Here is a 13,411-nt window from a genome sequence, read left to right on the forward strand (position 1 = left end):
AAAAAAAAAGATTTACTAATGCAAAACCAAAAAGAAATCAATTTACATGCTGAGAATCAGAGGGCTTCACATCAACTACAACGATATGATAAAAAACAAAGAACCAGTACATTGGTAATGTCAGTGCAATCTGCTGGAGTGAGGGACCAATGAATGGCAGTGTTTACGATGGAAAAATGAGGGTTCAGAGCCTTATCACATCAGGGAACAAAGATCAAACATAAAGGTGAGACTGAACAACATATATTCCCACCCCTAATGAGGGAAAAAACCTCTCCTCTCCTTCTGTCTCAGAGCTCTTCCCTTTTGACAAATTACAAGAGAAAAAAATCTGAACTTAGAGTAGAAAACGTGTTATGAACTTCTAGTGACATCATCACTGAGAGAAAACCATCATTTCCTTTCTCAGTCCCTAACTGAAGGTCTGCCTGTCTTTCTTCTTCACAACAGAAGCAAAACATTTCAACAACACTGAAGAAGCAGTTCTGCAAACCCAGATATAGGAATACAAAAACCATATCTCCAAAGCAAATAAGCCCTGACCAGCCTTAATCAGAAGCCTAAATGCAGCCTAAGAGACACCTAGGTAGTATCACAGAAAAGCTGGGGTTGAAAGAGACCTCTGGAGATCATCTAGTCCAACCTCCCTGCTAGGCTGTTTTGTCTATTTCCTCAGCTTTTCCACTTTACATTTATAACCCAATACTTCTCTTTGCTTTGATTCACCTTTAACTTTAGCCACCATGACGTAGCTGTTAGCCTTGCTGTCTCCTGTGTCACTTCACATGTTGACAGAAGGTGTAATCCATATACTTAGCACAAAATTTTAAAAGATGTTTAAAAATTGAGATGAAACTTCCTCCTCTTGGTTATGTGAAAGTCACCAAGAACAAACCCTTCAGGTAGCCTTCTGTAACAATGAAAAGTGTTGGTTCAGTAGTTAAATGATACCGTGCCTCTGGCCAAAGTTAGTTAAGAAATTTCTGCTCTGTAAATTGGAACAGAGAATAAAACCTGATTTAATATATAAAATAATTCTCTCCACATGCCCCAGGCCATTCCAAAACTCACTAAACGTCACAATTTCATAATGCTGTGCCAACTAAAGTGAATAGCAAGGTGTAGAAAAGGCAAAGGAATGAGGTATTTAAAGAAGAGAAACACTGAATCTTTACTGCAGAAACGAAAAAAAAAGGTTGTCCAAACATGGATTTACTGCCCTTCCTCTTCGTCTTTGAATTCACTCAACAAATCTCTGAACAGAGCACTGACTAAAGAGCAGGGCTCACCAAGCTTTCAGCAGCATTTGTAGACTTGCGTAAATTCTTACTGCTGAATGCCTGTTGAGCAGTGCTTGCTACGTAACTAACATAATACTCATCAACTAACTGGACAGAGCAGATCTCGGGCTTTGACCTTGATCCTAGACTTATTGGAAACAAATCTCAGCAGAAGTGGAATCTTGCCAGCAACTACAAGGCGATGGCAGTTGTCTCCAGCCCTCCAGATTTCACACCCGACCCAAAATGACTCCTGCTGAACCCAGGAGGCTCTGGGTTCAAAACAATGTTTGCACCGTGCATCACCTGTGATTCAAGTGCTTTTAATCTCTCCTTTCATGACTAGAGACCAATTCTAATCATCTGCGCTGCAGAGATTCTGACATGTTTATGCAAACACGATAGAGCTGAGCCTCAAAGCGCTCGATATTTTCTTGAAAAGAAAAAGCAAACAAACCCGGAAAAGTTTGCTGAAAGTAACCAAATAAAATAGCCTGAATGAGCTCAAAACAAGGTATAAGTTGTAGTTAACTCTAGGCTCCTTCTATAAATGCTTGTGTGTCACCATCTCAGACAGCCAGAAAGAAATCCCCGTCATTCAAATCACATGGTTTACGGGGCTGGGGCTCCACGAACATCATGACATTCGTAACAAGGACCGAGCAAGGATCGCCCGCTTCTCGCTGGAGTCACCCAGCGCGTCCCTGTTCCCACACTGCAGCCAGAGCACAACGCCAGCAAGTTCTGCAGCCGTCCTGAACTCCTGCAGCCGCTACATCCCTCCAGCGAACAGCTCCCGACCGGCTGCCGCCTCCCGCATGTCCCGGCCGGGCACCGGCTGCCAGGCAGCGGTTCGCAGGTGCGAGGAGTCCTGAGCACGACGCTGCCCTGCCGGGGACGGCGTCGCCGGGGCTATCCGTGCCCGCGGTGCCGCGCTCGGCCCCGCCGCAGCCCGCACCCTCCCCGCGGAGCGCAGGGCCACGCGGGGCCGGGCCGCGAGAGAGAGCCGGGGGAGGCGGCGGAGCGGGCGGGGGAGGAGTGAGGCGGAGGGCAGGGCCGGGCGGCGCCGCAGCGCCGGGAACGCGCCGTCGCTACCCCGACACGGCCGGAGCGGAGGGTCCCGTTGCCTTCGCCGCCGCCATGGCCGGGCGCCCCCCGCCCGCCGCCCCCAGGTAGGGCCCGCGCCCCTCCCCGCGCGCCGCCGCCTGCGCGCTCCGGGCCGCGCCGCTCGGGGCCGCGCCGCGCGAGGGCGGTCGCGGAGCCGCGGGTTCCTCCGGGTGAGTATCGGCGCTGGGCGCCCGCGGGGACCCGCACGGTGCCGAGCACCCCGCCCGGGAGCCCGCGGGGCGGGCACGGGTCCCCGGCCTGAGGGCGGTCACGAAGGAGCCGCGCTGGGGTTCTGCGGTGCCCGCGGGGGAGCGGAGCCGCTGCCGGGGCGCGGAGGGGCTTCGGGAATTGGCGTGCGGCTGCAGAAGGGCGGGCCACGCGCTGCACCTGCCAGGAGGTGGTCGGTCGCCCGCCGGGGTTTTGCCCCTACGCCTAAAGCGGGAATTAGAGGGCTTTTCTTACAATAGAAAGAAAAAATAGACTGTCATCTAAATTTGCTCTAACAGCTGGTTTTCATGCCGTAGCATCTCAAGAGAGTCGGTAAGTTAATTAGTGCTTAATGATACCTTTAGGATGTTGTGCTTAAATCACTTCGACGCGTGTCCGCTACCTAGTAAATGAGGTTGTTTCACGATGAAAGATAAACCTAAAAATCCCTGTAGTTCTGTTATCCTGGCTTCACCAAGCGCGCATTTATAGCGGTCGTGAACAACCGATTAGCGCAAAACTTCCTGCAAGACGGAAATGGATGCCCATATAGCAGGAGCCTACCGGAGATGCAAGATGTGGTTAAGCATAATTTTCAACAATCGCAAGTAAATTGCATTTTGAGGGTAGCAGGCAGACAGAAGTATTATAGAAATTGTACCATTTGAGACTATCATAGATAAAAAGCATATCTTGTCAATTATTACAATTCGTTTTGGTTTAGTTGCTCCCAGTGCAATGTTTAAATGAGTCGTAAAAAACCGATGGAAATAAAGTTTGGAGAATGCATAGCCTTAAAAGGAAGATGGTGAAAAGACATATAACTACCTGAATACACAAGAGGAACTGCTTGGGGGAGAGACAGACAAAGACACCTGAGTGAGTGATAATTACTTGCAGGACAAATTGCTTCTATTTACTAGAAAGAAACAAAAAGCTTTAAAGCAATCCCTTAGAGAGACTAGGTTGAATAGTGTTTCATACCAATAAATATTTACTAACCAAAGCTTAATAATGCTTTTGCACTTTGCTCTGAATTGCCTGATCTAGAAATAGTCCTTCCCAATTTTTCCCTTGGCATTTCAGGGTGAAATGAAAAGGATTTAGCTTTTTAATTTTTGTTATTAATCATGGCTAGTCACTTTTTATGCATTTTTTTACATAACAAATAGCGAAGAGATTATACAAACTTCAGCGTTTTGTGGGAAGTCACATTCTGAAAGAGAGAGGGATGCAGATTTTAAGGTAAGAGAGACTTTTAGGTTATCTGATAGGACATCTTGTATTTCACACTCTACAAAAATTGGGTAGAATGCAATCTTAACCCCAGGATAAACAGATATTCCAACAATACAGTCTTAAAGGTATCAAGAATTGGGCAAGCTACTGCTTTCCTTGGTTACAGTCTTGTTCTCATTGTTATAAATTTACCTCCTCATAAGCCTACAGCCATCTTCCAACTCCACATGATTATTGCTAAGCTTTTCAGCACTGTATGAAGGAACTGAGAAAACCAATCCTACTCCGTTCCTGCGCTCTGCCATCTGGTCATTTCTTCACCTCTGCTATAGGCCTATTAACCCAGATAAAATTGCCTATTTCTGTAGCAAGGCCAAGGACTAATCTTATTCATGTGAGCAACGTACCTCTTTCATCTTCCTGAAGACTGATTCCCTTCTCAGAGCTTAAGCACGTCAGACTTCCCTACACCAAGAGCTACGTTCTCGCTTTCATCTCTTTTATCTCCTGAGGCTTGTTGTTGACAGCTGCTTGTTATTTGTTAATTAAGGTAACCCTTTCTTTGCTGAAACTTAAATTTTACGCTTTCTGTCAGTGAATAAGGATCACAGGACTCCAGGAAAGGTGACCGGAACAGCAGGTAGTTTATTCAGGTCATTCCTGTCTTCACCAGGAAATCTGGTTACAAAAAGCACGTCTGGAAAGCCATGGGACAGATAACTTGTCATCATACACCTTCAGCTCATTATGCCTACCATACAATATCTAGGCAACTTTTAACTGAGATTTAGTTACAGAAGCTGTTGAGAATTGCAAACTTTGAATGTTAGCATTTAGGAGTTAGCTTGACTGACCTCACCAAAGAAAGTTTTCACTGTCAAATTGTTACAAATCAAAGGTATTTTTAATTTTCCTTACAGAATTACTTCAGGTATTAACCTATTTCTGTGGCTGTTTATACCTTATCTTAGTCACCTGCACTCATCTTCCTAAATCAAGGCCACAGCTCTGCCCACTTGCTGACTATCATACACTACCATCACTCCCAGAGTTCAACAAAAACTCAGGGTGCACATTAATTCCTGCTCAGTACCTTCTCTTCCTTTGGCTTCCATAGCTGAAGGCAAAAGCATAAGCCCTTGGTTGGGAGGCCAGCAGTCACTGCAGAGCAGACAAGTGGCCTTCAGGCTTCCACTGATAATTTAGCATTTCCAGCAGCAGCTTCTTGCAGTGAACACTTAGCCTGGAGGTCAGATGAGCAGCTGCAGAGAACTGCACAGAAGTGGTAGCTGCCACTTTTCCTTCGAGCAGCTAAAAGACATTTTTGATGCATGTTGCTGTTGGGGAGCTGGAAATGTGATCTATAAGGATTTATTGTTTGGGTTTTTTGTTTGTTTGTGGTGGCTCATTTTGGTTTGGTGGGGTTTTTTATGGTGGAGGAAAAACACCCCCACATTAAAATCTTAAATATACCACCTTGCACTTTGCCTCTTCAGGTAAGAGACAGGAATAAAAATGCTTGAAATTTTTACATATGAGGCAGGAATTTCCTTGTTTCTGTCCCCTGTGTTATTGACTATCTGGGATGCTGCTGCACAGCTGCCTAAGGAAATACAACCGCCCCCTTCAGTAAAACTGCAGTTTCTCTGCTCAAGCTTATGAAACCAAACCTATAAACATACGCAGGTTTTGGCCAGTTGTGTATCTGAAAGTATTGGCTGCCAAATAAAAGTCTTCCAACATGTCTTTTGGACTGGCACCTGCTTTCAACACACCTTTTGTGTAAATACTAGAAAGAAATGGAGGAATTAAAAGTGTTCTTCAATTCAGAATTGGACACAGCACTGGGGTTTAGAAGTGACATTGGGCTGAATAGTAATTCAGAAAAACTAAAATGCCTGTACATTCAACAGGGATGAGAAGTAGCAGGTTTTATGATATAAAAAGTGAAAAGACAAGCCCAAAGAAAGTGGCTATTTCTGAGAAGTTGCTCTGCATGTAATAAAAAACCGTGTTCTATCACCAATGCAAAATGATCTTTGCTACATCTCAGAAATACCTGGTGTGACACATAGTGCACAAAGAATGGCTAGGAAAAGCCTTTCTCGTTTTACAAGTTCCTGATGGAAAGCAAGCACTGTTTACATTTGATGAATGTACTAGGGCTGGCCACAAATGTAAAGAGGTAAATTAAGGTATTAAAGCTGAGAAGAGATCCAAAAGCTGTGGCTGTATCAGAGCTTCCTTACAGGCAGCAGACATGAGGCACACACTCAGTGCCACTGGAACTTACACTGTAACACTGTCACAGGCAGAGCTGACAGCTGCTCCTGTGGTCCAGCAAAGCAACCTGGATCTTGTATAACAGAGAAAACAGATTTGGTGTCTTTGTACTAAGATGCTTTCAGGAATGAGTGAAATAAAACTTTGATCCTTTAAGAAGACAAGATTGCAGGCAAAGACTGCACAACAGCCATGGGACTAAGCTACACATAACAATTAATTTGAATAAATCATTAAAGAAAAGAGAATGCCAACAAAAATAAAACAAACATAGAAGCAGCACATAAACAGAAATCAATAAAAATTTATTCTGAAAAATTGTCAATGATGAGTGAAATGATATAAGTGAAGAGGAGCAATGGGTGGTGTTTAGTGAGACTAGCCAGAGAGCATCTTACAGGTCTGTTCTCCGTATTTTTCCACCTCTATGAGTAAAGGAAAACCAAATGTGTTACAAATCTTATTTAAATAAAAGAGAACTAATAAATCCCCTGAACAAGTGTGTAATGTCAGAACTCCCATTATCAGGCAACTACCTGCATTAGAACAGCAGCTGGCATCACATATGAGGATGAAATTTGTTTTTCTGCACTCTTGCAGAACCAGTACTGCAGCCCAGCCAGAGGAATCAGTTTAATACTTGCTGGGTATGCTTTTTATTTGCAAATTAGCAGATGAATTTACCAGATATTATGAGTGGAGCAGCCAGGAAATTTATCTGATAAGTTTCAATATTCACTAACTTCTTCTAATGTTAGTTTGAATGTCAGTGGTGGGAATTCCTGAAATAACATGCTATGCCCTGTTTTCATGGGCAATTACTTTAAGCAGTTCACTAACCTGGCTAACCTGTGTTGTTAAACACAGACAAAATTCTGAGATGCTTTCCTTCGGTGAGGTTAGGGGAGAAAAAAAGTCAGGTAAAACCAGAAGGAACCTAAATTGTGAAAGGTCATAAGTCTGTGCATGAGGAATCTGATCCCTTGAGGAATGGGACTGTAGGTGAAGGGAGGAGAGAGACTTGTAGAAGTATTAAAGAAGTTAACTGTAGAATTTCCATGCTTTGTTTCACTAACCCACTTGCACACTACAGTGACAAAACCATACTGCTTGCATCCAGGCTTGGCACCTCCTCTTCTTCCTTTATTTAACCAATCACGTCTGTTTTGAATTCTTCAATCCTGCCTCCCTAGCCTCCCACATGAATTTCTCACTGTTTTCCTGAAAACATCCACTAATCTCTTCTTTCAGCTCTGGCTCTAATCCTGTGCGTCCCTTCTCCCGTTTGTGACTGCAGTAGTTGCAGTGTCAGTCACACTGATCACAATCTGCCTATGAGTACCAACCATTCTCCTCCTTCATTCAGTCCTCTCCTTCTCCAGACATATTGCCCCTAGGACAGACTTGAGAAATACTAACAACTATCAGTGACAATTGGAAGCATCCGTATTTTGTTGCTGTGCTGTTCATTCTGTATGTGATTTAGGCTATGACCTCCTCCCGGTAATCATTGTAGGCACACTGACTAATTCATCAAGGTTTTGTCATCTCCTTCCTCAGCCCTATGTTAATCACTTTACTCTTTCTTGTTACGTGTGGTTGGTTCAGCTACTACCTGAGAAGGAGGGAGGGAGGCATAGACTCATGGGAACCTTTATCTGCACTGTGGGTAATGAACCCTGGTCACTTCTCATGCAGCTCTCATTGCCTAAACTTGGATGTAAGAACATCCTCTAAATTTTAAGCCATGACTGGCACCTGAACAGCCAGAAGTCCCATACGCAGACAGCAGTGTGGTGTGCTAGAGGTGCTGATGAGCAGGAGCAGGCTGAGAGGGAGGCTGAGAGAGCTCCCTCCACTGAGGATACCAGCCTGGGACGGCAGGGATCCCAGTAGTGCTCCCTCCAGGCTCGCTGCTCTGTATTACACTCCCTGCAGCTGCTCTCAGACACAATATTGACTTGTTTCAGTGGGGAAACAGCTTCAACATGAAGGACCATGAATGCAAGCAGTGATAGCCATGTGGTTTTGAGCATTTACTCAAAAGTGCAGCAGACAGCCCTAGTTTTTTCTCAGAAGAAGGAAAATTAATTAAACTTCTACATCAAAACAATAGCTTTAATTACCAACTCACTGGATAAAATGCAGCAGCAGCAGCTCCTCTTCTGGTGTGTTGTACAGGCACCTGGCTGTGCTCTCTGGGAAGAAGCAGGAAGGGGAAGCCTGCCTGGCACTCATGGGGATGAGACTCTTTGAAAAACTTCACATCTCTCAGGATCTGAGTGTCAGAAACTCGTGGGGGTTGTTTCCCAATCTTTCAACAACCTCTTTGCTTATCAGTGGATTCGATAGTGCTTCAGACTGCATGTACAGTACAGCTTCCCTTCCTCCTACTTCACTGAAACAGAGAGAAAAAAAAACATACTGCATATTTCTGGTTTTCTTTTAACCAGAACTACAAAATTAGCATGTGCAGGTTAATACTACTATATCTTGGATTTATTTGCTGCCCAGGGCGAGTTTTAGAACTTATTTTTTTAGCCTTGTCAACCTTTGGATTGCTGTCATTAATCTCTTTAGTTTCCCTCAGTAATTTTCTTCACTTCAAGAGTTGCCTGTTTATTATTAAATATCTGGCTACTGCAAGTGCCCATGACACACAACAGGTAGGTGGTTTTTATCAAAGTTATGTTTCCTCTTGGTTGTGGCATCACAATTTGTTTTTATCTAATTATTCTTGAGTGCTGTAAGAAAGTTTCATTTGTAAATCTTGATTACATTTAATTTATAGCTGAAAGAAAAAGTTCTTTTCTAAAACTGCTAACACAGAACTTGATGCTGCAATACATATTTCACTGCTAGTGAAATTCAGAACTGGTCAGCAAGTCCTGTATAACCCTAAGTAGTCACTTTTAAGACTGGAACTGTCCTGAGCTGGCTGCATGCACTTGCAATAACTATCTTCCAGGTATTATGAGAGCTTTCTGTTTTCTGGAAAAGTTTTGATCTTTTACATGAATTGCTGAAAAACTGAAATTCATTGAATGAATACATTGTTGTGGTGTAGTTAAAACTTCTTAAACAGAAAGATGCACAGAATTCCATAGGACTTGTATTTTCTTTCAGCAGTGAAAAACTTCTGTGGTCCTCATGCAGTCCCTGTGAGATTGTGTAGTTATCAGAATTTCATATACAGGCATTCCATCTGCAGTGGAGCTGTTCATTACATGCAGTGGCTCTTCAGAATATTAAAGGGAGAAAGAAAGGGTGTCTGTTTTCAGAACTGTGTTTAAATTAGGTCCCAATCTGTTTCCCCTAAGACTCATTTATAACCATCTATGCTATTTCAATTTGAAAAGGAAAGAGATCAAATCAGCAGGGTAGTGTTTCAACAACATACTTTTAGATTGTTCCTCTTCTATGTTGTCAGGGCAGTGTCCTCCTCAGTGAAAAATGTGTATTACCATTGTAGACATATAATAAAAACGAACAGATCATTTATTTTTAAAAGGAAAAGGTTTGCGTGCTGTGGTGTTGAAATGAAAACCCGTTATCCTCACATAAACTCTGGAATAAGACCTTCCCCTCAACTGGAAGAAAAAAAAAATTGCTTCTTGAATATGTAAAAATACAGAAGTAATAGCACAGCTATTAGGGAGCTTTGTTAAATGACCACATTGTATCTGCCAAGACCTTAAAGCCTAAACATAATACGTGCCATAAATTCAGTGAAATCCAATGGTCACATTATCCACAATCCCAAAGGTAGCAGACATGACCTGTATCACTGTTTGTATGATATGATTTAAATGCTAGTATAGCTACCAAACACAGAGTTTTGGTACTTTTACAAGTATACCCATACTTCTCAGATTTTGGAAATCTGTGCACTATGGAACAGTGCATCTGACTATAAGAGAGAGGTGTCTTTTGGTACTAGCAGCAGCAGCAGATTTTTATTTCATACAAGAAAAATTAATTCATAGGTAAGTACGTATTTGTTGAGTGCAACAGGTGATTTTCTGATTCAGAGGGCAAGGCTTTTAAGGCATCACATATTAGAAAAATAATTAATTACTGAAAAAAATTGTGACAGGCCATAAACAAGTAATATAAATACAAATACTAGTCCAACTCCAATAATGAAACAAAGAGGCTGTAGGGCCAGATTTGCTTTGCATGGATTACTTTTGGATACACAGAACTAGACTTCTGTATTAACTGTGTTTTTCTGTAGCTGCAGTTGTTACAGTGACCCCCACTAATGAAACAATAGTAATTTAGTGAAACCTGGATTTAAGTGCATACTTCTTTTTTTGTTCCTCTGAATTGAAAGAGCTTAGACTTTGTCGTGTTGATCAGAGTAAAATTTAAACACACCCAAAGACATGAAACAAGAGGCAACCTCTACTCTTAATGAAATTAATAGGCAGAGCTGGTTTATATTTTTTTTCATTAGGTGTAAGTGTAGAATACTCATTTGGCAAGTACTCACAGAATCACGCTGCAGGCAGTGATAAGGTTGTCTGAGAGCTTAACCTGAGCTCAGTCAGTGGTGCAGATGGTCCTGCTGGAGCTTGTGCATCCCAGTGAGAACAAGTTAACCATGTCAAGCCCAGGTATCACAGCAGTTTCATACTTCATCTGAAGTTCATTGCAAAGCAGTGGCAGTTTATCTACGTCGTGCCACCCAGGAAAACAATCAGATTCATTAAATTAATAGCACATTGACCTGATTCACTCTTAGACTCTCAGAGATCACGTCCCATGTTCATTATATAGAGTATGAAAGGCTGTAGATTTTAGGGGGTAGAAAGAAGCATTCATCTTGCCAAAAAAGCTCAATCATAGTTTCTTGGACTGAAATCTCACACTTTTTAAAGCTGGTATAAGTGAGGAAAAAGTTGTGAATGTTGCCTTCACCTACCACTCAATCCTGTTAATCACATTATAGTCTCTGGAAAAAAAAGTTTCAGAAATTGAAGCAAGTTAAACCAATGATGGTGTTTGCAATATCTTGACAGAATTGCACAAAAGCATGTTCTTCCAGTTTGGTGAAATTTAGAAATATATCCTCTGAGAGAAGGCACAACCACCCCTCCTGCCACCAGGTTCGGGGAAAAAAAAAACCAATTTTCCTCGAAGGAAAGTGAAAGAGATAAAAACTATTTATTTAACAAACACACAGGAAAAGGATAATAATGCTAAATAATAATATTTTGCTATGGAGAAAAACAACCTGGGAAAGTGTTAGAGTCCTCCCTTTGGTCTCCTCGGAGCTGGGGCTTGGCCCAGGGCCAGGCCCTCTGTGCTCAGTGGAAAGTCCTCCTGATGTGCTCTGATATTGAAGCAGTCCAGCAGAAAAGGGAGAAAATCCAAAATTCCAGGAAAGGAAAAAAAAGTCCAACTCTCAGTCTCTCTCTGGAGAAAAAGAAACTGAACAACTGGCCAAAAGCTGACAGGAAAGCAGCAAGTTGGGTGCTTCCTCGCTTCCCTGCCGCAGTTGAAAAAAAAAAAAGATATCTCTGTATGACCTTGAACAAGCTGCAAACTGCTTTGAAGAAATTTTTCTCAGTTTTTCCTTCCCCCACTCAGGCTCAGTTTGGAGGCATAGGAAGGCACAAAATTAATTCCTGGGCATAGGCAGCAATATGGGATACACATCATAAAGTCACCCCAAGACACGTTTTATCATACTAAGAGCCAAGTTGATTAGACGCAGCTTCATTTTGTTCACACCTCTGCCAACGTTATCATACTTTTTAAAAAAACCCCATGCATTTAAGCAAATGAGTTTTGAGATTTTGTTTTCTGTCTTATCACAGATTGTATTAATTAACATAAACACAGCATCAAAATTGATAAGATTTGTGTTTCTTTTGGATATTAGTAGCAAATCAGAATCGTTCAAGAATATTTCAAGAATGTAAAATATGTTAAAATAAGATTTGTTGTGAATAAGCAATGACAGAATGTATTCTCTGGCATTAAAATAAGCAGAATGTACCCTGACATTTTAACTAGATAGTTTATGAATGTAACTGCAGGTGGTCATAGAAACAATACCAGATTAAAGAGAATAGGACATTTCTGTGACTATTTCAGATGAAAACACTTTTTTTTTAGACTATTGTTTTACTTTTCTAGTATCATTAGTCAAGGTAAAAACATACTGCTTTCTGAACTCTATTTTAATCCTAAACAATGTTTTGGAAGGTTTAGCAGGAATCTAAATCAACTTGACTTTCTTTCAAATCAAAAGGGCTGGGAAACAGAATGGAGTTGAAGAAATATATACGTTTACTAGAAATAATACATTTCCTGGATAGGTACTTTTGAAATTACTTTAGATACCATTAAGGTAAAATATTTACCATAATCAAATTGAGTTTAGTAGGGACCTATATCATAGTGTCATTTTGACCAAATATTTTTTTAATGTATAGATATGTCAGTATAGCTGCCTGACCAAAGAAACAAATTACAATAGGCTGCAAATTGCCTTCATTTTACAGCTGTAGAAATGATGTTACATTTGGGCAGTGTTATTATTGAGAGCAGAGGAAGAAGAGCAGACTCTGCTTGGAAGAATATCAACCAAATCTCCTGGCATTGCTCACAGCAGCAAAGTCTTTGTTCTCCTGTGGTTGAATAGAAGAGATGAATTTGAGCATTTGGGCTCAAAACACCTGCTTAAATCTGTTCTGCCAAACAGGAGATCAAAATGTCTTTGGTGGCCCCCAAAAATACCTGCAAGCCACCATTGTGTTGAGGGTGAAGCTAATCTGACTTTTTCACTTGAAGCACTCCCTCCTTCATGACTAAGAACATCCACACAGACTAACCTGGTTATTTACTGGTAGGAGGGATCGTTCTGAAGTGTCACTGTCCCTGTGTTGTAAAAGGCATGGCAGAAAACTGGTTCAGCTAGTGCATGCCTTACAGATTCCTGATAACCTCACCATATTTTTCTCCCTCTACTCTGTTTGACTTAGATCTCAGAAATGCTCCCCCTGCCCCCTTCCCCAAAAAAAAGAAAGAAAAAAAAATGAAAAGTTGTCATGCTATGCTGATTAGTTCTGTGGCTTACTGGTGGCTGGAGATTATTCAGGCATTTGAAATAAGTACTTTGTTATAATTTCCTGTAGTATTCAGAGACATTAACATCTGTGATATGAAAAGGTGCATCTTCAGCAATGCTACGTTGAAGCTCTCATGATTTGTAATAAAGAACACTGTACAGTGTGATACTATGGCCACTTGGCTTGTCATACATATACTTTTCTCTTTCCAAG

General features: G+C 41.8%; 1 protein-coding gene across 8 annotated transcripts in view; it reads left to right on the top strand.

The window, feature by feature from the left end:
• The first annotated feature begins 1,913 nt into the window (after positions 1-1,913).
• The window catches only part of LOC104693440 (SPHK1 interactor, AKAP domain containing), a 66,011-nt gene continuing 54,513 nt past the window's right edge, over positions 1,914-13,411 (top strand). For 3 of the 8 annotated variants that reach the window (XM_010406076.4, XM_010406074.4, XM_010406080.4), the window contains exon 1: positions 1,914-2,139. Coding sequence is in view for 3 of the 8 variants with exons in the window: in XM_010406074.4 (XP_010404376.2) it covers positions 2,099-2,139 (41 nt within the window). In the remaining 5 variants the exon portion in view is untranslated. Of the gene's footprint in view, positions 2,140-2,342; positions 2,453-2,510; positions 2,558-2,662; positions 2,928-13,411 lie in introns of those variants that run through there. The other 5 variants (XM_010406078.4, XM_010406079.4, XM_039556648.1 and 2 more) reach the window with 4 other exon arrangements.

The sequence above is a fragment of the Corvus cornix genome, chromosome 9 (genome assembly GCF_000738735.6).
Source record: "Corvus cornix cornix isolate S_Up_H32 chromosome 9, ASM73873v5, whole genome shotgun sequence".
Classification (NCBI taxonomy): Eukaryota; Metazoa; Chordata; class Aves; order Passeriformes; family Corvidae; genus Corvus; species Corvus cornix.